Source organism: Nicotiana tabacum, chromosome 16, assembly GCF_000715075.1.
Source record: "Nicotiana tabacum cultivar K326 chromosome 16, ASM71507v2, whole genome shotgun sequence".
Taxonomy (NCBI): domain Eukaryota; kingdom Viridiplantae; phylum Streptophyta; class Magnoliopsida; order Solanales; family Solanaceae; genus Nicotiana; species Nicotiana tabacum.
Genome location: NC_134095.1, coordinates 152499735 through 152525421, shown reverse-complemented (window position 1 = coordinate 152525421; position 25687 = coordinate 152499735). Strand labels below are relative to the sequence as shown.

Below are 25687 nucleotides of genomic sequence, written 5' to 3'. Positions count from 1 at the left end.
AATAAAGTTTGGGGGCCAAATGACCATTTTTTAAACTTAAAAACGGTCATATTTTCAGCCCAAACGGCTAGATTTTAAATATGGCTGTTGGAGAATTTTAATTTTTTTTTTTTTTGAAAAATAGCCGTTGGGCCCGCCTGCCTGTCCCGGGCTAAACGGTCCCGGGCTCGTGGGCTCAACCATGGAGACCAGCCCGTGACGGGCTCAGGAGGCCCACCAAGACCGGCCCACCCAGGACCAGGCCCACCAAGCCCGTTAGGACCGCGGGCCCGGTCCGGTCCGGTTCAGGCCCGGCCCACCGAGCAGCATTAGATTGCTACATTCTTCTTTTTCTTAAGAAGATTGCAAAAGAGGGAGGTAAGGAGAGAGAGAGAAGCCCCGTACAACCGAAGGTTTTCCTTTTTTATATATAGTCATGGGACCTTTGCTATTTACTTGATTTGACTCTCTCTCTCTCGCACTATCTTCCTTGGTCGTCCCCTGGACGTTGTTCCTTCTGACTCGACGGATATCGTGAGTGTGGGATGTAGAATGGACCATATCGTCTTTCGATACCCCATCGCTTGGACGGAATGTTGGTCTGCTTGACCGCAGTTGTCAGATTTTGACCAATACAACTACAAAATAATAAGAAAATGTATTTTCCAAATCACAGCAAGTTCTTAACTAAATGTGTTAATTTTCATAAATATTTATTCGCACAAAAGAACCAATAAATATATTTTCTCTTGTTTGACTTTGACTAACTAATTTTCGTATCACCTTGTTAGATTACTTATAGCTTGTTTGACGAGCTTCTTTTTGGCCATTTTTTTTTCAAAAGTCAAAGTGTTTGGTTAATTTTTTAGAAGAAAAAAAAAATATTGTTGAACAGAAACATAAGCAATTTCTGAGAAGCAGAAAACATAACTTATCTCCAAAAAGTTTAAAAAAAAAATACCTTTGAGAAAAATATACTTAAAAATATTCTTTTAAAGCTGGTCAAATATTAATTACTGCTCAAAGTAATTTTTAAACTAATTAGTCAAATATAAATCACTATTCAAAGAAATAATTTTGTTGAAAAGTATTTAAAAAAATTCAAAATAAATTAATTTTAGAAACTTGACAAAACTGTCTATTAAATTATAAAAAGTTTAGTAATTGTACATTTTTGTGTAAACACGAAAGCTTGTTTGGATGGTTGTTACACGTCGTTTCATAATGTATCGTATCGTACTGTATTGTATTGTACTGTATCGTCTGATAAATACAATGTTTGGATAGATTGTATCGTTTGCCATCGTTTTATGATATCACGCACCAACAATATGAAGAATAAACTTGCAATATTATAAAGAAAAATTATGATGCAAGGTAACATTACTATATAAAAAAGTAGGGTAAATGATAAAATAAAATAATTTAATAATAATAAAGGGTGAGATTGAGAGAAAAAGACAAGGTAACGACGCGGCCGCACCAAATCGGTCGTTACATAAAGTGGCACATTTCATCGTTATGTAACGATGAATTAATAATATAATACAATAAAATTTAAGTAACAATCAAACTAAACAATATATTTAAAGTAACAATACTTTAACAATACTTTAAATATTGTTACAATTTGTAACAACCATCCAAACAAGCCGGAAGTAAGACAAATTTTTACCTCATTTTCGTACTTCATTTTCAGAAGATATAAAAAGGTAGTTACAGTCAAAGCAAAACAAAGGATTCTGCAAAAGTAGAATTTGTCATCATTCCCCTATCATCACCGTCACCTTTATCTTTCATTCACTCTCTCCCATTTTTCTTCCCCCAGGAAAAAGGAACTAACAATTCTTTTTTTAAAAAAAACCCCCACTAAATCGGCAGATCTGAGAAGCCTTTTTATTTTAAATCTTACAATTATCATCTCTTATATTCATTTCCATTTCTTCCTTATCTGCCAATCAAGATTTAATTTTTACTTCTACTTTTTTAGATGGGCATTGATCAAAATGTGTAACTGAAACTGGGATATATTCTTTTATTTTTTTGGTTTTTTATTTAGGCTGGTAATAAAGATACAATCTTTATTACATAAAAGCAGCATGATATACACATAATTCTAATTTTTGTACATGTTTAATTGATCAAAATGTGTAGATTGAAACTGGGTTAGGTTCTTTTGATATTTAGAGAAGCATGATATACACATAATTTTAATCTTTGTAACTGGTTAATTGATCAAATAATTTAGATTGAAACTGGATTAGGTTTTTTTTTTCCCCTCTTTTTTTGTTTTTTTTTTGGCGGGGGAGATTGCTCCGCCATGATGAGGTCATCATCTCCGCCGCATTCTGGTGGTGGTAGCGGTGCTTGTAGTGTCGGTGGAGGAGGATTGAATTATATTGAACACCAAGTTTCAAAATTTGATACGCTTCCTGGTGTAGCAATCAAATATGGCGTTGAGGTAATTTTTCTTTTTCGTTTTAAATATTAAGTTTTCTGTATTTATCAGATTTTGTTTGTGTATACTGGATTTTTACTTTTGTTATTTGATCATAGAAAGAATGGAGGAGGAATTGAGGAGTTTTGAATAAAAAACAGTTTCTTTTGTATCGGTGGCATCCGAGCTAGCTTTCATACACCTAAATGACTCCCCAGATACTTGCTACCTCCCATCAACATATACGAATGGAAATAACAGATGGGAATAATCACCTAGTTGGACCCACTTAGGCCACACCCTTGAGTGATATTTTTGAATGAAAAGACGTGGTACATTATTCATAGGAAGGAAGAAGGGCCTAAATGTTGTAGCTCAAGCAGTTTTTGCTGGTGACAAGCTTAATTAAAGGGCAACCCGGTGCACTAAGTTTCCGCTATGCACGGGGTCTAGGAAAGGGTCGGACTATAAGGGTCTATTGTATGCAGGCTTAACAAGCATTACTGCAAGAGGCTGTTTCCACCGCTTGAACCCGTGACCTCTTGGTCACATGGCAGAAACTTTACCAGTTACGCCAAGGCTCCACTTCGGTGACAAGCATAACTATAGTATCAAATTCAGGTGGATCCTTTAGTGGCTGTAGATATGTATAGGCAGAGCTCATTTTGGCATGTCTCTCAACTCTGCTGTCAGTTCATTGGATTCTAGAGTTGTGACTAGCCAGCCACTGCCGCTTAAATGCTAAAGCTTTTCTTTGTCACTTACAAGTTTGCCTTTGGCTATCATCAGTACATATTTCTTTTGCACAGCTGATTTTTCTGAATGTTTTGAAACCACATGCGAGGATAAATAGTGTGCTGATTCTAGAAAGTTTCTACTTATTCCATTAGGTGACATGCTAAAGCATGCAGTCTGTGATTGTGAACTTGGGTTTGCTTTTTTTTTTTATTGCAAAGCAAAGTGCACCAATGTCTACTTACATTTCTTTACCATTTTGCACCTGGGATTGCCCTCCAAATAGATGATGGCTTTAACATGGTGTACATTCGTCTCCAATGTGACAGGTAGCTGATATTAAGAGGTTGAATGGGCTGGTTTCAGACCTCCAAATGTTTGCTCTAAAGACACTTCAAATACCATTACACGGGAGGCATCCACCATCACCCGTAGTGTCAAATGGCCAAGACGCCCATGGGTATTCTAACTTTCTTACTTTAGAATCTTATATCAGCGTTTCTTTCCCTGTGGATAAGTCGCTGATCTAGTCTTTTTTCATTTTCTGTTTTAGATTTATGTTAATCGCTTGTTTACATGTGACCAACTCTTTACCTATCAGTCTATCATAAAATATGTGTTGCTTGTTTCCTCTGTTATTATTATGGACATGAAAACCATATAAAGTTCTCTAACTGTTCGAGCGGCATTCAACTCCATCGGAAAATCAGTGATTGTTGTATGGGTGCACAGAGTCTGCAAAATTCATTGCACTCAGTTGCATTACAACTCGTTAATATAAGATGGTAGGGAGATCTGACCACACTTACCTAGAGATGCCTTTATAAATGTAGATGTTAAGTTGAGGTTGAATCAAGGCATAGATGTGTTTGAGCTTTTTCTTTCTTCATACTTATTTCCTTCTCTTTCTTTACAAATTTAGCTGCTTTAAGCTCCGGTTTTCATGGTGAAATTTGCATCGATGTAGCAAACCATAATGTACTCCTTATTTGTTAGTTGGATATTCTCATCTTTTTGTTTCATCCTTCACTACATGGAACAAGTCATATCAGCTTCTGTTTCTATGTAATTGTAATTTAATTGTGTCGTCAATAGAAGTGAACAAGCCCTTTATCACTTAGATATTTAAGTCTGGTTTGTTTAGCCAAGAGCTTTGTATGGGCATGGCAGAGAAAAACATCAAATGAGCCCATTTGTCTTAGGTGGATCTCTGCTGCATTTTCGAATCAGAGATTTGCATTTCAAGGACAACCATCATTCTTCTCCCAGGCTATTAGAATTTGTCATTAGGTGTATAAGGTGATCTGCTTGTAGAGAACATTTAATAACTAGTGCACCAGCATTATTAGATCTTGGCTGTACGCACTATGTGGTTGAAATCCTTACTTACAGGTGGAGCAGCAAGTAACCAAGCTGGAGTACTAATAAGTAGGATCTCGCATACGCTTCTTTGCATATCATTAGCAACTTAGTGGACTACTAGTTTTAAGATTGTTAAGGTTCCAAAGTGGATTCAGTTTGCATTTGTGCACTTTATCTGGGACTAACTTATAGAACTATTTCCTATCTAATGACTTAAAAGGCTCATACTCTGGCGAAATGCCCTCAATTTCTGAAGGAGAAAACCATCGCTTTCAAGTGCAAAACACTTTTTTCAATGTATTAAGATTGATAAGCTTTGTCCTTGTCAGAAAAACAGAAAGATTGACAAGCTTTACTTTGTCCACAAGAATTTTAAGGGCAGTCTGGTGCACTAAACTCCCGCTATGCGAGGGGTCCGGGGAAGGGCCGGACCACAACGGTCTATTGTACGCAGCCTTAACCTGCATTTCTGCAAGAGGCTATTTTCACGGTTCGAATCCAAGACCTCCTGGTCACATGGCAGCAACTTTACCAGTTAAGCCAAGGCTCCCCTTCCACAACAAGAATTTTATTGGAAAAAAAAAGATTGTCCACAAAATTTTCTTGTATCTGCAAACTGTTTGGATACGAAGCTAATGTTTAGTTGGTTCTTGCCTTGACTTCATAAAGTATTCAATATTTAAGCGAAAAAAATATCTATAAGAGTCCCTCGAGAACATATAATGGATGGAATAAGGGTCTCATGGAGATGCAGAAAATTGTTTTCAGGTACATATTCTTCATTGGTTTTTATTGAGAATTAGAATGAAGTTGGCAAAGCCTGCAAGACAATGAGATATCTTACGGCTCTATACTATTATGGATAAGAAAAACTAAGGCTTCATTTATTTTTATTAAGATTAAAACGTCTGAATCTAAATGCACATCTGATTCATATTACTTCTCAGTCACTAGTTTCTGCAGAACAGTAGTCATACGAACTGCTAAGCTATGTGAAGATTGCTTACTTTTTTAAGTTGATATGACATTCATGTCAAGTATTTATGAGACTAATTATGTAACTCAGACAGCTCTGTGTCGTTAGCTTCTTGATTACCATCTTTAGTTCTTGTGGTGGTGGTTTTATATTTTTTGCTAACGATCCAGATCTGCATGGTAAGTTGGTAACTGTGATTGGTTTCTTGACAGACCAAGCAGCTCTGAGAAGACTCCCTCGAGCAATCGATACCCTGATTTGTTTGGTTCATTTCAATCCCTAAAATTGAAGTCTTCCTCCCAGCCAAGAGTTTCACATTATGGTGGTCCTAAACCGGAAATTCAGAAACTTGCATCTGAAGGTTTTGAGATGGCTGTCTATCGGAAAGGAGTATCACATTATTTAGAAGATGGACCGTTTTTCAAGTCAACTCCTCATTCTAATCCACCACTCAGTCTTCATAGAAAATGTAAAAGCGTAGCTAATGATATGTCAGAGAATGGAGTTCTGGGCAATCATTTGTCACAAGATAGCACAGAAAATGGCTCGGATAGATGGTTCGAGAAATTCTCAAGAAGGCGTCAAAAATCTGAGGCTGATTTCAGTTCTCGCACCCCAGAAGTACTGTTGAAGAAAGATAATAACAGTGGCAGCGGGTTTTCTGCCGTTGCTGGGAAAGGTTTGGCTTTGCGACCTAAGTCAGCTAGTCGAACTCTCTCTGGACCAGATACTGAAGCAAGTTCAATAAATCCTATCCCTATGGCATTGAATGATTCTTTACTAAACGAAAGTACTAGTGTCAGGAAGTCATCAAGTACATCGAGTTTGCAAGATTCAGATAGTAGCGGCACATTATCTTCCCTGTGGACAACAACGAAGTGGAATTTGAAGCCAGATTTTCAGGCAATTTCTGCTGCAGCAATTACCAAACCGATCTTTGATAGCCTTCCTAAACCAATTACTGCGCGAAAAAGCAAGACTGCTGTTGATTAGCAACTATTTCTGCATATCTTCTTACCCCTTCTTCAACACAGAGAAATTAATAGTAGAACTATAGAAGTAAACCATTAAATGCTTACTTAGTCCTTTTCTTATTTCAAAGTTTTGGTTAGAGGATGCTCAGATCTTCCATTGGTAAAAGGTGAAGTTTATCCTTGGAGTTAAGAATTTGTAGCAGTGCAGCAAAGATTACTTTGTAGTAGAATTTTTTTTGCATGGTAATGCTTCATGAAACTTAAACATCCTATGTAGATTACATATTTAAGTCTATTTATCTGTAATTGGAGGAAAGAACACTGGTTATTATTATATTAGACATTCTTTCTGCATATCTTATTTCACTTTGTTTTGATTTATTCAACGTAGATCACTGTAGTTCTGCCGCAATGCCTGTAGACTGGAGATTGAAAACAAGTTTACACTGCATTGGTCAGCTTTTTAACCAAAAAGAACTCAAAGCAGGCCATGCTTGCCGTGTACACTTGTTAAGATATCGAAACCGGGAGTTCGGGGCGGCCCGACGAGTTCTGTAGCCTAACGCCAAACTTTATGAGGGGCCTTAATTTTTTATTTTCTTAAAATTATTTATTTATTTGTTTGAAGTCTATTTTTCTAGAGTTTCTTAGATACAAAGTTATTACTAATAATTTTCTTATAATCAATAACTCCTACTAAGTCTTTCTTAATTAACAATATAGCTAATTCACTTAACCTTTCTTGAGACATTGTTGATCTTAGGTAAGATTTTATCAATTTTAAATTTGAAAATTTCTTTCAACTGAAGCGACGATAACAATAGTTACTAACATTATTTCATAAGTAATATATGTGGGGTCCAGCCTTATGTTTTAAGGAAGATGTCTTCTTCCTTTGGTAAATTGTCAAAGTTTGCAGATATGATCAACCAGCCAAATATCTTTCACACTTTAAACATTGAAATTTTTTGTGCTTGCTTGAGTCACTGCTTACATCAGCAAGCCCATTTTTTTCCTATAAATAGTGAAGCATTTCATCAGTTGCATATAAACCAAAATCTCAGACAATACATCTGAGTGAGAGAGAGAACAAGGTATTCTATAGACTGTGAAGAAAAATAGAATGTGATAGATATTGTAGTAAGGTGAAAAAGTAAAATACTATTTTTTTTGTTTTGAGGGTGTTAGTGGTCTTAGGAGTATTTGTACTCGTTACTACACAGTGTAAAATTCCTTGCTATAGTAATATTAGTTGCTCTTCTTGGCAGTGGTTTTTTCCTTATTCAGAAGGATTTCCACGTAAAATCTTGGTGTCATTATTGATGCACTTTTATTATTGTTGATTTAACCATAACTTAGTATTTCGCGTTTATCACTAATACCAACAACAACAACAACAACAACAACAACGGCCCAGTATAATCCCACAAGTGGGGTCTGGGGAGGGTAATATGTACGCAAACCTTACCCCTACCCCGAAAGATAGGGAGACTGTTTCCAGGAAACCCTCGGCTCAAAAAAGCAATAGGAGATGATATATTAGTACCATAAAAATGCGTAATAAAAATAACAACAATGTTTTCAGAAAATTGTGAAATAAGATATGCAGAAAGAATGTCTAATATAATAATAACCAATGTTCTTTCCTCCAATTACAGATAAATAGACTTAAATATGTAATCTACATAGGATGTTTAAGGTTCATGAAGCATTACCATGCAAAAAAAATTCTACTACAAAGTAATCTTTGCTGCACTGCTACAAATTCTTAACTCCAAGGATAAACTTCACCTTTTACCAATGGAAGATCTGAGCATCCTCTAACCAAAACTTTGAAATAAGAAAAGGACTAAGTAAGCATTTAATGGTTTACTTCTATAGTTCTACTTTTAGTTTCTCTGTGTTGAAGAAGGGGTAAGAAGATATGCAGAAATAGTTGCTAATCAACAGCAGTCTTGCTTTTTCGCGCAGTAATTGGTTTAGGAAGGCTATCAAAGATTGGTTTGGTAATTGCTGCAGCAGAAATTGCCTGAAAATCTGGCTTCAAATTCCACTTCGTTGGTGTCCACAGGGAAGATAATGTGCCGCTACTATCTGAATCTTGCAAACTCGATGTACTTGATGACTTCCTGACACTAGTACTTTCGTTTAGTAAAGAATCATTCAATGCCATAGGGATAGGATTTATTGAACTTGCTTCAGTATCTGGTCCAGAGAGAGTTCGACTAGCTGACTTAGGTCGCAAAGCCAAACCTTTCCCAGCAACGGCAGAAAACCCGCTGCCACTGTTATTATCTTTCTTCAACAGTACTTCTGGGGTGCGAGAACTGAAATCAGCCTCAGATTTTTGATGCCTTCTTGAGAATTTCTCGAACCATCTATCCGAGCCATTTTCTGTGCTATCTTGTGACAAATGATTGCCCAGAACTCCATTCTCTGACATATCATTAGCTACGCTTTTACATTTTCTATGAAGACTGAGTGGTGGATTAGAATGAGGAGTTGACTTGAAAAACGGTCCATCTTCTAAATAATGTGATACTCCTTTCCGATAGACAGCCATCTCAAAACCTTCAGATGCAAGTTTCTGAATTTCCGGTTTAGGACCACCATAATGTGAAACTCTTGGCTGGGAGGAAGACTTCAATTTTAGGGATTGAAATGAACCAAACAAATCAGGGTATCGATTGCTCGAGGGAGTCTTCTCAGAGCTGCTTGGTCTGTCAAGAAACCAATCACAGTTACCAACTTACCATGCAGATCTGGATCGTTAGCAAAAAATATAAAACCACCACCACAAGAACTAAAGATGGTAATCAAGAAGCTAACGACACAGAGCTGTCTGAGTTACATAATTAGTCTCATAAATACTTGACATGAATGTCATATCAACTTAAAAAAGCAAGCAATCTTCACATAGCTTAGCAGTTCGTATGACTACTGTTCTGCATTTAGATTCAGACGTTTTAATCTTAAAAAATAAATGAAGCCTTAGTTTTTCTTATCCATAATAGTATAGAGCCGTAAGATATCTCATTGTCTTGCAGGCTTTGCCAACTTCATTCTAATTCTCAATAAAAACCAATGAAGAATATGTACCTGAAAAAATGCGTTTATCACTAATACCGTGAATATTATTTTTGTGGGTCTATTTTTATTCCCAACAAGTGGTATTAGGGCCAAGGTTCTATCTGAGTATTCTCTGTGGTTGCAGCACAATCTGAACTTTCACATCAGGAAAAAATTACTTTGGTCTCCTAATAAATAGTATTTGTATTTGTGATAAACGATGGAAGCCAACACTAGTTAGATGGTTACTTTGAGTGGCACAAATTATGCCATTTGGAAGGGCAAAATGGAAGATTTGCTCTAAGTCAAGATTTTCTTCAACCTGTCTTCACCACTAAAAAGCCTGATAATAAATCAGATGAAGAGTGGAATTTGATACACATGCACGTTTGCGGCTTTATTAGACAGTGGGTTGACGATAATGTTTTGAACCATATTTCTGGGGAGACACATGCTCGGACCCTATGGGATCACCTTGAAAGTTTGTATGCTCGGAAAACTGGAACAACAAGATGTTTATGATAAAGCAGATGTTGGGTTTAAAATACCACGATGGTTCCGCGATGACAGATCATCTGAATAATTTTCAGTGGATCATGAACCAGTTATCTGCTATGGGCATTAAATTTGATGAAGAAATTCAAGGCTTGTTTCTACTTGGTTCCCTACCAGATTCTTGGGAAGTTCTTAGAACTTCATTATCAAATTCTGCTCCGGATGGTGTGATCTCTATGGATCTTTCCAAGAGTAGTGTTTTAAATGAAGAGATGGGAAGAAAATCTCAGGGTTCCTCCTCATCAGATGTCTTGGTGACTGACTCTATGGGGATAAGCAAGAATTGGGGTTCTCAAAATAGAGAACATAATAGAAGCAAATCCAGAAGCAGACTTAAAGATATTGAGTGCTATCATTGCGGAAAGAAAGGCACACAAAGAAGTTCTGCCGGATTTTAAAAAAGGAGAATAGAGACAAGGAAGAACAGAAAGAAGATGGCAATCGTGTGGCTATCGTCACTACAGAGGATCTTGTTACTGTCCTTGATGCGAATCTGATAAATATTGCTTGTGATGAGTCAAGCTGGGTTGCGAACAGTGGTGCCGCATCTCATGTGACATCAAGGAAGGAATGTTTCTTATCCTATACTCACGGTGACTTTGGAACTTTGAGTATGGGTAATGAGACTGTATCTAGGGTGGTTGGTGTTGGAACGATTTGTTTGGAATGAGACTTTGGAACTTTGAGTATGGGTAATGAGACTGTAATGAGACTGTATCCTGCTGGCATAGTAAATTGGACGAAAAATCTTATCTTTTCTCTAGCCTAAAACAGCTCCAACTGTTGTATCACTAGCATCACATGACCTCAAAAGGTTGGTTCCAATCAGGGGACACAACTATAGAGGCAGTTGATAATTTTTCTTTAAGGGTATCAAAGGCTTTCATACAATCACCTGAAAATTCAAACTTAACATCTTTCATTAAAAGGTTAGTCAGCGATTTTGAAATTTTTGAAAAATCTTTTATGAACCGTCTGTAAAAACTTGCATGACCTAGAAAGCTTCTAATGCCTTTAACAGTTGTCGGAAGGGGTAATCCTGCTATAAGATTAATTTTATCCTTATCAACTTCTATCCCTTTAGTAGTGATTTTATGTCCTAAAATAATTTCCTCAGTAACCATAAAATGACATTTTTCCCAATTAAGAATTAAGTTTGTCTCTTCACATCTCTTAAGAACTAAAGTTAAATGATGAAGACAATCCTCAAAACCCTTGTCGAAGAGTGTAAAATCATCCATGAAAATTTCAAGAAATTTTTCAGTCATGTCAGAAAAAATTGCTGACATGCAACGCCGAAATGTGGCAGGAGCATTGCACAAACCAAATGGCATTCTCCTATATGTATATGTTCCATGAGGACATGTGAAAGTTGTCTTATCTTGATCTTCTGGTGCGATTGAGATTTGGTTATACCCTGAATAGCCATCAGCAAAACAATAAAAACCATATCTTGCAATTCTTTCTAATATTTGATCAATAAATGGCAAAGGAAAGTGATCTTTTCTAGTGGCATCATTGAGACGTCTATAATCTATACAGACTCTCTATCTTGTGACGGTCCTGGTAGGTATTAGTTCATAATTTTTATTTTTTATCACTGTCATACCTCTCTTTTTTAGTACTACCTGAATAGGACTTACCCAAGTGTTGTCTGAAATAGGGTAAATAATACATGCCGGCAAAAGCTTTACAATCTCCTTTTTTACCACTTCCTGCATTGCTGGGTTTAATCTCCTTTGGGGTTGGACTATCAATTTGTAGATATCCTCCATGAGGATTCTGTGCGTACAAATTGTTGGATTAATCCCTTTGATATCTTCTACAGTCCATCCCAAGGATCCTTTGTGTGCTTTTAATACTTCAATCAATCTTTCTTTTTGTTCTGTAGTTAGAGAAGATGAAATAATTATAGGGAATAACTCATGCTCAAGATAGACATATTTCAAATGAGAAGGGAGAGTTTTGAGTTCAATTTTTGGTTGAACTTCTTCTAATGGATGCTTCCTTCCTCATAATCTTTTTTCAATAATTTTGCATCATTTCTGATAGTCGAATCTTCATCCTGTCTGGTGCCAGATTTGGACAAACATCTTTCCATTGAGTCAGAAATTAATTGATCATCTTTGAATTCATCTAAGATTATTAATCATGTCAATTGAAAAGCATGAAGATGATGTACCATCTTTTGAGAATCTTAGTATCTTTTGCATATCGAAAATAACTCTTTCTTCATCAACTCTTAAAATTAGTTGTCCTTGATGGACATCTATGACTGCCCTGCCTGTTATAAGAAATGGTCTGCCCAAAATAATTGGTTCATCAGAACACTCCTTCATTTCAAGCACTATGAAATCTACAGGAAAAATAAATTTATCTACTCTTACAAGCACATTTTCAATTATTCCCTTTGGTCTCTTGGTACTTTGATCAGCAAATTGAAGTGAAACACATGTGTCTTTCATTTCACCAAGATCTATTTTTTTTTAAAAATAGAAAATGACATCAAATTTATTGAAGCTCCAGAATCACAAAGTGCTTTTTCAATGTATACTCCTCCCAGAGTACATGGAATGGTAAAACTATCTAGGTCACTGAGTTTTTGTGGTAGCTTATTTTGAAGTATAGCACTGCATTTTTTGTAAGTATTACCACAGAAACTTCTTCCAATTTCCTTTTGCTTGATAAAATTTCTTTCAAAAATTTGGCATATGAAGGCATTTGCAATAAAGCATCAGTAAAAGGAATATTAATGTGAATTTGTTTTAAAATCTCCAAAAACTTTGAAATTGATTACCCAGCTTTTCTTTTTTCATCTTTTGTGGGAAAGAAATTGTAACGGGGAAAGAAGTCAAATTTTTAGTATTTTTTTCTTCTTTTTTCTTGGCTTCTTTCTCTTCTGATGGTTGAGAGGGTGTCTCAACATTCTCACCCTTGCATACCTGTTGTTCTGATTGATTCTTTTCTTGTTTCTTTGCATAGGGTTCATCAAGAGTTATACCTGACTGTAAGGCAAGTGTTCTTTTGAATTTTTCTCTGTATTGCTTGGTAAAGGACCTTGAATCTTTTCAGACATAAGAGTTACAAATTGGCTTAACTGAATTTCAAGTTTTTTTAGAGCTGAATTTTGGCTTTCCATTTATTCATCAGTAACCTTAATGTACTTGTACAAAAGGTCATCAAGACTTGGATGGCCTTGTTGAGGCCTTTGTTGATATGGAGTTGCTTGCTGATAAGGCCTAAAATTTTGTTGTCCGCGATTTTGATTTTGATATCCGGGTGGACTCTGTACCTGTTACTTTTTGTAGTTTTGAGAGTTTTCAGCACCATTTGCATTGCTCCATTGAAATCCTGGATGTTCTTGTGCTAATGGACTTCCAAAAATGATACGGCTTGTATCCGATGACATTGACATGTTCATCATTTTGATTGGTTGCTTGACATTCGTGGCTTAGATGGTTTCCTCCACACAAGTCACAAGCCTCAGATTGGCTTGGTTGTTGTGTATTTACCTGAAAAGATTCAAATTTTTGTGCCAAAGAAACAATCTGTTGTGTTAGTGTATTTAAAACAGCCACCTAATTTACTGTAGCATCTTTCTTAATGATTACACGCTCAGATGGCCACTGTATGACATTTTTAGAAATTTTATTAAGCAATTGCAATGCTTCTTCTGTGGTTTTTCCCATTATGGAACCTCCTGCAGCTGCATCTATTACATTTCTAGAAGATGGTTTCAAACCATGATAAAAGATGTACAACTGCATATGTTCAGGAATGTCATGATGTGGACATTTTCTTAACATTGTTTTCAATCTTTCCCAAGCTTGATAAACTAACTCAGTGTCAATCTGCAAGAAATTAGATATATCCTGTCTTAACTTTGTTGTTTTAGCAGGGAAAAAATATTTATTTAAAAATTTCTGAGTCATTTGGTCCCATGTGGTAATAGACCCTTGCGGCAAACTTTGTAACCAAGTTTTGGCCTCTCCTTTTAAAGAAAAAGGAAATAGCCTTAACTTAATTGCTTCAGGAGGTACTCCATTATACTTTGCAGTTTCAACCAATTCTAAAAAGTCATTTAAATGACTATGTGGATCTTCACTTAGATCACCGGTGAAAATGCAAGATTGTTGAATCGTTTGAATCTGACATGTCCTGATTTCAAAGTTATTAGCTGCTACTTGAGGTTTCCTGATACTAGATTCACAGTTAAAGCGATCAGGTCTAGCATAATCCCTTAGGATTATGTTTGCTGGTCTTGGCGTCACTTCATCAAACTGCTCCTCTACATGAGCTGGTGATGGAATTTGTAGTGGATTGTTATCATCTTCTAATATTGGTGCTCCATTCTGTTACAAGTTATGTTTTGAGACGATATTTGTCCTTTCCTGCACAATCGCCAAGTTTTTTCAATTTCAGGATCGTAATTGGCCAACTCTTTTGTAGAAGAGCGGGTCATAAACTATCTGAAATTAAAGTAAAATAAAGATAGTCCCTAAAATAGTAATAGATAATTTTTAAAAATGAATAAAAAAATAGTACAGTAATATTATAGTTAACTAAAATAGTAAGTTGTAACTAACCGTCAAAAGAAATAATATAATACTAATTATATTATATGAAAAAAATTCAATAATAAATTAAGTATGCTGAAGGATTAAAGTACTATCAATTAAAAAAAATTGAATAAAAATATTATTTTATAAAAATATAGTAAAAGTAATAGTTATAATAATAGTAATATAGAATAATACAAAGGATACTTTTAGAACTAGAATAGTAAAAACAAGTACTTACAATAATAATAATAATAAAAACAAGTACTTACAATTATAATAATAATAAAAATAATAAAATATACTTTAAAAAAATGACAAATAAAAAAATGAGATTGTGAATCACAAAACTAATATATTATACTATTATATAGATGTTAGTACTAACAATAATAATATAATAATAAAATATAAAATAAAGTAGGTTGAAGTACTAACTATGAGGGATTTCTTTTTTTTAATATATTTTTTTACAATATTATATAGAATTGCTCCTAATAACAGTAACAATTATGATAGTAGTACGTAGGAGATAACATTTTGAAGGGAAAATTAACAATATAATAAATTCTCAAATTAGTAATAAAAAATTTAATCTGAAGTAGATGTGTGCCAATTCCCGGCAACGACGCCAAAAATTTGACGAAGCTTGTGTGTATAGAATTTTCTGTTCGTACTCTGTCAAATTCTAGTATAGTTTATGATATCGTCCTACAGAGATTGGACAATCTAAGATACAAACTTGTAATATTTTGACTACTATTTGAGAGAACCAAATTGATGAAAGTTGTGTTTGAAATTATAAATTAAGACAAATTTCTTCTGAAAAGTTTATATTTAAAAAGAGTTGGGAATTATAGAATTCACTTAATATATCATTACAATAAAATCTCAGTTTTATACGTATTTCTCTAAAGAATAATTGCTTAGTGATAATACAATTATATTTTTACACTAAGAAAAAAATAAATAATTAACACTCCGTGAGGTTATGTCAATCAATTGATTTAAAACTTGTGACGATTAAACTGAAATATCTTGCCTAGATTGTGCTCAAGTGTAGTAAAAACTTCGTGAGAATATTTTTACTAGAAAATCAATAATCCTGCCTTCAACAATTCCTCCGTGAGAATTAAAACTGAGGAAAGCAAGATTACAGACTTGAAATAATAATTTTACCAAAAATTACTTTCACTCTAATATTCTATTCATCAGTTATTATATATTAATTTTTCTCCGTGAGAATTACAAAATTAATATAAGAATAACTTAGATATAAAATATGTAGATGTGATAATAATGTTTAAAAAATTATCATTCCAGCACAGTATGAAATATAAATATAGTTTCAGGCCAAGAATGTATTGAACTGAGATAGTATTATAATTATATCAAGCTTTATCAACTATCCCAAAAAAAAGAATTACTCCATTATGAAGTAAGAAAGCTAAAAAATACGTTCAAAAGACTAAGATTATTTTTACTACAAAGAGAAAGACTAGAGGAAGAGACCAAGATTACTCTTCTCTTTCTCATTAGAAACTTAAAAAAAACTAGATAGGAAATTAGATACAAAGTGGGATGTTCTTTCTTCTACAAACATATGCCTATTGATATTAAGCTATATAGATGATATTTACACCTTAATATTACCATGCTTTATTGTTGTTTTATAGGCGAATTGATAACAAAATGCTCTAATTCGTGTTCTTTTGCTTCACAGGGAATAATCTAAGTTAGAAAGCACTACGGAGTGTTTTGGAGTCACTAATATGAAGAAAACGTCCAATCAAGAAGTACCCAAGCATAAAGAAGAAAAAAATAGACTGAGGTGAAATCCACTGCGACCGCGGTTGAACCGTGGCAGACAATTACGCGAGGCAGAATGCTTAGCCTTCACCGCAGTCGTGTTGCGGTCGTGTCGTAACCGCGGTGAACTGTTCAGTTGCCATAAAATTTGGGGACCAAAGTGTAACTCGGGGAAAACTTATTCTAAACCCTTATAAACTCTAGAAGCTTGCCCAAGATTAAAAAAAAAATTGTTTTTAGACTACTGGGGAGGCAAGAACAAGTGTGACAAGATCAACCAAATATTAGAGTTTTTCTATCTCCTTTTAATTCTTGTAATTAAACATTATGAACAACTTTGTAATTTTATCTTGTTGTGTTATGAGTAGCTAAAAAATTATCTAGGGTTGATTGAACCAATTGTTGGTTGAGGTTTTGGCTCAACTTGTTATAATCGAGCCGGATTTATTATATGATTGTTCAACTACGTTTTGTATGGTGATTAATTAAATGGGACCTTGATTAATCGTGTGTAATTACCTCATATTTCTTGAGAAAAAATATTAGGTTAGAGTGCTGTTGAACAACACCATTTTTGGGTAATTGAAGAGATTCATTACTTGGACTTAAAAGTGAGTTTAGAGATAACGAAACTTTGGTGGGATAATTTAGAGCTGCACATATTGTCAGCTAGAGTAGTTCGAGAGAATGCTCTAGTAAATTATTGTAGTTGATCGAGAGATAGTTACGATAACCCATAGCTCTTAATCCTCATAGAGTATTATGGTGATATTATAGCGAAAGAGTCAAGACCGAAGCTAGCAATTGGGGAAATCACTGTCCTAGACCTTTTTACCATTGAATTATCTTTAATCTAGCATATTGTTATTTCTAATACTATCTGAAGTAGTTAAAAAAACCAAGATTGATTGATAAAAATCTTGCATCTAGAAATTGGTTGAGTTGATAATAGCATTGCCAAAGAGTTGTAATAGATAGGTTAGTTCCCTGAGGATTCGACTCCGGACTTAAAGTTGGATTATATTTGCAACGTCTGCTTTGTCTTTTAGAAGGCATAGTTGGGCGTGATCAAATTTTGGCGCCGTTACCGGGGAACTAACGGTGTTATTTATTACAACTTAGAAGTAGTGTTAGAATTATTAGTTTAAATCAATTTTCGAAGGTGTTAAACAATCTTTTCATTGAAATTCTCACGTTTGAACTCTTGTGGAATTCAGGTGTATGCCTAGAAATTCTTCGAGGACTGGAGAACTGCTTGAAGGACTCTCAGACCCCGATAAAACATTCAGGGCATTGAACCATGCTAACAAGAGGATCCAACAATCACAACAACTACACAAACTTGAAATTGACATGGGTGACGTAGAAAACGTTAACGGAAACGTCGGGGATGAGCCAGCTGCCCCAAATGTTAGAGTAGTGGCACCTTTTGTGCCAGAAGCTGCACTTTATGATGGGGCATAGCCTACAGCTGACAACCTGGCTATTGCCATAGCTGTGCCCCCAATTCAAGCGGAGACATTCCAGATCACCAACAACATGCTGCATCTTCTGCAGAATAAGGGATTATTCTCCGGGTCACACATTGAAGACCCTTAGCAGCACTTGAAAATTTTTATGTCGATTTGTGTGACCCAAAGGCAACCTAATGTGACCCCGTAAGCTATCAAACTATTATAGTTCCCGTTCTCTATGACTGGTGAAGCTCAGACTTGGTTGAATTTGCTCCTATAAATTCCATTGTCACCTGGGAGGAATTAGTCAAGCAGTTCCTGAATAAGTTCTACCCGCCCAATAAGACTGCAAGGCAGATTGATGAAATATTGTAGTACAAGCAGCAGCCAACTGAGACCTTACAAGAAACTTGGGAAAGATTTAAAGGGATGCTAGTGAAGTGTCCTCACCATGGCATTCCAGACCAGATGCTCGGCCAGAGGTTCTACATGGGGTTAGCTGACAATCTAAAGGCCAGCGTGGATGCTTCAGCTGGAGGTGCATTTTTGAGTAATACATTCACCGAGTACAAAGTCTTTCTTGACAAAATGTCTCAGAATTCGGGGTGGATGGCTAGAGGTACAACACTGGCACCCATAGTATATTCAATTCCTCTTGACCCAAATAATTCGCATGCAGAGAACATGGCCACACTCATGACTCAGATGAGTATATTGACAAAGAAGATTGATGAGATGGGTACAAAACAGGTGCATATTGTTGACACAACAAATGGATGACTGTGTACACCCTGTGTTAATTAGTCTTATGTGTGCTCATGGAGTGGAAAAGGTGACAATCAAGGGGCAAGAGAAGATATGAATTATGTCAACAACTTTAGGGGTCAGAGGCAAGGAGGATAGTAGTGGATACCGACACCAAATCAGCAATACAGACCAAACATGCCACAGCCTGGGGGTATTAAACCTCAAGGCCAAATGGTGCCATACCACCAGAAACAACAGGGCTATCCATAACAGAACCAGCAACAGTTGACATATCAGCCACCTCCTCAGCAACAAGGTAACAACATGGTAGAGATTAGGGGTATGCTTCAGCAACTTATTGGGATAAATGGTAAGATACAGGAAAAGTTGGCAGTGCATGATTCAGCCATAAAGAACATTGAAACTCAGTTGGGGCAGTTGTCTATGGCTTTAAACAACCAACCCCAAGGAACATTGCCAGCGGACACAAACATCAACCCCAAGGAGCAAAACCCGAATTAGTTGATAGCAGTAAGTCTCCGGAATGGGAGAGATTTAGACAAAGAGCAGGAAGTTGCACAAGCCAGCAAAGAGACTACGCCAGCCACTCCAGTTCCACTAGAGGTAGATGAACCAGCAGAACTTACTGAAGTGGTGGTTGAACATGGTCAGGATGAAAAGGGTAAAGCTAAGGTGAGTGAACAAGCTGCAGAACAGGTGGTACCTCTTGTTCCATAGAACCCCAATAGAGAGGAGCCAACAAGCAGTGCACAAAGGGTGATACCTGCACCATTCCCTCAGAGACTGGTCAAACAAAAGAAGGAAGATCAACATAAGAAATTCATGGAGATGTTGCGTCAAATTCAGTTGAATATTCCTTTGATGGATGCCTTGAGGGAGATGCCAGGCTACGCGAAGATGATGAAAGACCTAATGTCATAGAAGTTTGATTTTCAGGACCTATCCACAGTAACTCTGATGCAGACCTGCAGCGCAGTAGTGACAAGACCCATGGCTCAAAAGATGTCTGACCCAGGTAGCTTTACTATTCCATGCACTATTGGGAGTTATGCCTTTGCAAATGCATTATGTGACTTAGGAGCCAGCATAAATTTGATGCCTCTGGCTATATACACCAAACTGGGCATTGACAGAGCTAGGCTGACTTCGATGCTGTTGCAACTGGCTGACCGCATGGTTAAAAGGCCAACTGGGATTCTTGATAATGTGTTGGTACAAGTGGGGAAGTTTGTGTTTCCTGCAGACTTTGTTATTCTGGATTGTCAGGTAAATGGGGAGATACCTATCATTTTAGGGAGTCCATTCTTAGCCACTGGGAGAGCACTGATCGATTGTGAAACTGGGGAATTAAAAATGAGGTTGAACGATGAAGAAGTCATATTCAACGTTCAGCAATCCATGAGGAGACCCAGTGAATATGCTAATTACTCCCTAGTAGAGGCAGTGGATGTGATCCTGCACGAAGATGATGTGACCCTGACTGTTAAAGATCCATTAGAGGTCTGTCTGACAAATTTAGAGGAGATGGATGGTGAAGGGTTAGCTGAGTGGGTCATGGCACTTGAAGGCCAAGGATTCTGGAAAGGGGAACCTCAGTTCGAGTCCCTTGAGTTAGAAAAAAGGGCTACACCTCCAGCAAAGCCATCAGTAAAGGAACCACCCAAGATGGAGCTGAAACCGCTCCTAGCTCACCTCAGGTACGTTTTCTTAGGCCCTGACTCTACTTTGTCTATCATTATATCATCCGGTTTGCTAGATGTGCAGGTAGAGCATCTCCTACAGATACTACAAGAATGTAATATTGCCATTGGTTGGACCATGGCAGACATAAAAGGTATCAGCCCAGCCTTCTGTATGCACAAAATTCTCTTGGAAGAAGGGCATACAACCTTCCAGAGAACATCAACAAAGGCTGAACCCGAATAAGAAAGAGGTGGTGAAGAAGGAAGTGATCAAATGGTTAGATGTGGGAATCATCTTCCCCATCTCTGATAGCAATTAGGTTAGCCCTGTTCAATGTGTGCCAAAAAAGGGGGGAATGACGGTCGTACAAAATGAGAATAATGAGTTGATCTCAACTCCTACAGTTACGGGATGGAGGATTTGCATGGATTACTGAAAATTGAAGCCACCCGGAAGGACCACTTCCCCCTGCCATTCATTAACCAAATCATGGACAGGTTGGCTGGGCGATTGCACTTTTGTTTCTTAGATGGATATTCGGGGTACAATCAGATCTCAATGGCCCCTGAAGACAGAGAGAAAACATGATTCACTTGTCTGTATGGCATCTTTGCCTTTCGGAGAATGCCTTTTGGGCTTTATAATGCATCGGTAACATTTCAACGGTACATGTTAGCCATTTTCACAAACATGGTGGAGGACATTATAGAGGTTTTTATGGATGATTTCTCCGTGGTGGGGGATTCATTCGAGGACTGTCTTCACAACTTAAGACGAGTGCTCAAAAGATGTGTGAAGACAAATTTAGTGCTGAACTGGGAGAAATGCTATTTTATGGTACAAGAAGGGATAGTCCTAGGGCATCGATTGTCTAGTAAGGGAATTGAGGTTGACCATGCTACGGTTGACGTGATTGAGAAGTTGCCACCACCTACTTCAGTCAAGGCGGTGAGAAGTTTCCTTGGGCACGCCGGGTTTTACAGGCGATTCATAAAAGATTTCTCTAAGATTGCTAACCCGTTATGTAAACTCCTTGAAAAGGATCACCCCTTTGTATTTTCTAATGATTACAGGTTGGCATTTGAGGAGTTGAAGAAGAGATTGGTGAATGCACCCATCATTGTTGTACCCAACTAGGAGCAACCGTTTGAGCTCATGTGCGATGCAAGTGATTATGCTATAGGAGCAGTTTTGGGGCAGGGAAAAGATAAACTGATGCACTCGATTTACTATGCAAGCAGAAGGCTAAGCGGTGCACAACTTAATTACACCGTAATGGAAAAGGAGATGTTGGCTGTCGTTTTTGCATTCGACAAATTCATGTCATACTTGATTGGCTCAAAAGTTATTGTTTACACTGACCATGCAGCAATTAGGTACCTGATAGAAAAAAAGGAGTCAAAGCCATGCTTGATTCGCTGGGTTCTTCTGTTACAAGAATTCGATCTGGAGATACGTGACAGAAAAGGGACAGAGAACCAAGTGGTTGACCACCTCTTAAGGTTAGAAGGAGATGAAAAGAAGGTAGAGGTTGAGGATATAACAGAGACATTCCCGAATGAACAGTTACTAGCAATGACAATGGAGGAGGCACCGTGGTACGCTGACATTGCTAATTATTTAGCAAGTGGTATTGTACCTTATGAACTCTCCTCAATTCAAAAGAAAAAGTTTTTTCGTGATTATCGGTCTTATTATTGGGATGAACCTCTATTGTTTAAAATATGTGTAGATAACATGATCCGGCGGTGTATCCCCGAGAAAGATCAAAATTCTGTTTTGCAGGCTTGCCATGCTTCACCATATGGTGGACACTTTGGAGGAATTTGGACAACAGCTAAGGTGTTGGAGTCGGGCTTGTATTGGCCAACTCTGTTCAAGGATGACCATGTTTGGGTCAAAAGTTGCGATGAATACCAAAGGACAGGCAACATATCTCGCAGACACGAGATGCCAATGACCACAATTCAAGAGGTGGAGGTTTTTGACATATGGGGGATCGACTTCATGGGGCCATTTGTCAGCTCGTATGGTAACAAGTACATATTGGTAGCAGTTGACTACGTCTCCAAGTGGGTCAAAGTAGTGGCTCTTCTGACCAATGATGCTAAAGTGGCAATAGGCTTTCAAAAGAAGAACATTTTCACACGTTTTGGCACCCCAAGAGCTATACTCAGTAATGGCAGAACACATTTCTGCAATAGAGCGTTCGCACGACTGTTGGAAAAGTATGGAGTTCGTCATAAGGTGACCACCCTGTACCACCCACAGTAGAGCGGGCAAGTCGAAGGGTCCAACGGTGACATTAAAAGTGTCCTTACAAAAACAGTGAATGCAACAAAGACTGATTGAGCAAGGAAGCTGGATGATGCATTGTGGGCATACCGCACAGTCTTCAAAACTCCAATTAGTATGTCACCGTACAAGTTGGTGTTTGGAAAGGCATGCCACCTCCCAGTGGAGCTTGAGCACAAAGCACTTTGGGCATTGCGGCAGCTGAACTTAGACATGGAGACATCAGGCACTAACAGAGTCACTGGGTTACATGAGCTAGAGGAATTCAGGTTCCAGGCATTCGAGAGTGCTAGATTATATAAATAACGGATGAAACTGATGCATGGCAAGCACATCGTGGACCGAAACGTCAAATCCGAAGAGTCACTTCCATTCTTCTCTGTCGTGCGATTTTGTTCTCTCATTGCTAAATTGAAACCTCTACTCTTGTCCTTTCACGAATGGCGAAATCATGTACCGCTTCTTCAGATTGAGATTGTTTTCGGGTAAGTTGAATTCCCGATGGTCAGGACCCTTCAGAGTGCTGCAAATGTTCCCAAGTAGAGCTATTGAGCTTAAATCAGAGGATGGGACAAATAAGTTCACAGTGAATGGTCAGAGGTTGAAACATTACCTTGGAATGGCAAATAAGAAAGGGGACAGAGAGATAATAATGTTGGAAGAGCCCCAGTATGTGAATGAGGAGTGATGCTCCGAGCCTGCGTCGTGCCGCGACGTTAAATCAGGCGCTGCGTGGGAGGCAACCCACGAATGTTGTAATTTGTGTTTCTTATGTAACTTCTCATTATTAAAACAAAAACTGGGCATCGCACCGCGACCACGGTAGGACCACGGTGAGAGGTGAGTACACTGCCTCAATTTTGCCAGACCCACCGCGATCGCGATGGGACCGCGATAGGACCACGATGAAGGGCGGGTATTATGCCTTACGCTATTTAATCCACCGCGACCGCGGTGGGTACCAGGTAAGTATTTTTTTTACTTTTTCTTTTTTTCTTTTTTTTTTCTTTCTTTATTCTTCTTTTATTTTATAATTATAACCCCTAATTAAAATAACCCACCCGCCTAACCCCTTCATGCCATCATCCCCTCTCTCTCTCTCTACAACCCTAATCTCCCAAATCCTTCCTCTCTTCTTCTTCTTTACTTATCCTACTTCCCACATCTCCATTCTTCTCACTCTTTCTTCATCACGGTATGTAACTTCCCCTTCCTACGTTTTCCTTTTGTATTTTGTTGTAGTTGTATGTTAGCTTATTGTTTTTAATTGTGTAGTAATTTTAGTATATTTTTGTTATTTTCTTCTTTTTTTCTTTTGAATTTCGTTTTTGTAGTCACTTGTGAAGGGGTTATGTATATAATGTGGTGGACAGGTGTATGTTTGTGGGTGTTAAACTAATTGTTGTGGGGTGTAATGGTGTAGTACAACTTGTGATTTGGGGGAAATATTGAAGTATCCATATGGGCTATATGTGTGAGAAATTGTCTTGCTCACAAGGTGTTTGGGGAAATTGCCCCAATGGAGTTATAAGGGCTAATATGACATGGTTGTGGTGAAGTCTGAGTAACCACCCATAGTTCACACATCTCACACCCTCACTGATAGGCGTTTCTCTATTTGACAGGTAAAATGAATCCATCTAGGAAGAGACGCAACACTGGGTCCTCTGCTAGTGGACCGGAAGTTCCTCGAGAGCTAGGAGTCAAGCCAGTGCGCCACAGTTTGACAGCACTAGGTTTGTCTCCCAACCGGCAGAGGACAGGTACAATGCAAAGGCGGCTAAGAAATTGTTACATGGGATGCATATTGACCGAGAAGCCTTAGAGGTGGAATGCCCGAATATCTTCAATGAGTTGAGGAGGTGTCAGCTGGATATCTTCTTTGACGAATCGGATGAGGCCAATGTTCAGATGGTAAGGTAATTCTATGCTAACTGCCCGGAACATGAGATGGGGTTGTTACTGTATGTAATACTCGGGTAAATGCGTCCATCGAGGCCATCTGCAAGGTGTACCAACTGCTAGTGTTCAGGGGGGAATCTGATGTTTATCGTACTTATAGTCGAACAAGTGCCTTGTGGGCAACTCTTCTTGAGACTATCTGTGTGCCTGACAGAGAATACATATGGATAAAGCACCAGATCACACTTAACTCCCAGTCTCTTAATTGGGAGGCTAAGTGTTGGGTCACAATTATCAACAACGGTTGTTGCCCTCCAACAATACGACCGATGTCAATCTACCACGAGCGGCAACGATCTACTGTTTCATGGCCAACAGGGATTTTGATGTGGCCCGGCTCCTCCATGACGAGATGCTCATTAGATCACCTGAGTTACTCAAAGGCTTCTACTTCCCTTCTCTAGTCACCAAGTTGTGTCGTCTTGCTAGAGTCCCTGAAAACCTTAGAGTTGATGGTAAATTGCCACTGAAAGCCCCGTTCCTGGCAAGAAAAATTAGAATTGGGATAGAGCCGGTAGTAAATGTTGATGAATCGGATGATGATGATGCTGAAGCAGCTGAGGTCCCACCACCTACGAGAGTTGAAGAGGCAGGCACATCACAGCCTCGCCGAAGTACCCGCCTGACAGCCCTGGAGCAAGACACGGCTGGTCTCCGCACTTCTGTCCCAGACCTGGGCACCAGAGTTGACACTCTGACCACTCAATAGGCGAAGTCGGAGAAAAAGATTATGGGATGGCTTCGAGTGCTAGGACGAGCATGTCACCTCGCTCCTGGCACCATCTCTGATCAGGACTGATTTTCAGAGAAGTCCCCCTACCTTACTCTGCTTTATATTTGTTGACATGGGGACATACCGTATTTTTAAGTGTGGGGTAGGGGATCGTTGTTGTTGTATGATGTTGTTGTAAATAGATTGTGTAACTTTGTATGATGTTGCTTTATTTCTGATTGATTGGTATGGTAGAGTTATGTAGTTAACTTCGACTTGGCCCAAAGACGGACACCTTTCGACAGGTCTCTTGAGGGACATTAGTCGAACAAAAAAAAAGAGAATATAAGGACTCTTC

At 37.8% G+C, this 25687-nt stretch overlaps 3 protein-coding genes and 1 non-coding gene across 4 annotated transcripts; all 4 read left to right on the top strand.

Annotated features, from left to right (window-relative positions):
- The first annotated feature begins 1713 nt into the window (after positions 1–1713).
- Positions 1714–6824, top strand: LOC107767163 (uncharacterized). The gene is made up of 3 exons (XM_016586086.2): positions 1714–2440; positions 3481–3611; positions 5702–6824. Exons 1-3 carry the CDS (start codon positions 2300–2302, stop codon positions 6480–6482), a joined length of 1053 nt encoding a protein of 350 aa, XP_016441572.2. The 5' UTR covers positions 1714–2299; the 3' UTR covers positions 6483–6824.
- Positions 6825–13864: 7040 nt separating this feature from the next.
- LOC142171330 (small nucleolar RNA R71) lies at positions 13865–13971 on the top strand. Its single transcript, XR_012700902.1, has one exon. It is a non-coding gene; the product is annotated as a small nucleolar RNA R71 (small nucleolar RNA).
- A 5009-nt stretch (positions 13972–18980) lies between these two features.
- On the top strand, positions 18981–21497 carry LOC142170465 (uncharacterized). The gene is made up of 4 exons (XM_075232381.1): positions 18981–19026; positions 19216–19349; positions 19614–20374; positions 21434–21497. Exons 1-4 carry the CDS (start codon positions 18981–18983, stop codon positions 21495–21497), a joined length of 1005 nt encoding a protein of 334 aa, XP_075088482.1.
- A 138-nt stretch (positions 21498–21635) lies between these two features.
- On the top strand, positions 21636–23343 carry LOC142170464 (uncharacterized). The gene is made up of 3 exons (XM_075232380.1): positions 21636–21990; positions 22198–22536; positions 23165–23343. The coding sequence occupies exons 1-3, from the start codon at positions 21636–21638 to the stop codon at positions 23341–23343; spliced, it is 873 nt and encodes a 290-aa protein (XP_075088481.1).
- Positions 23344–25687: the final 2344 nt, after the last annotated feature.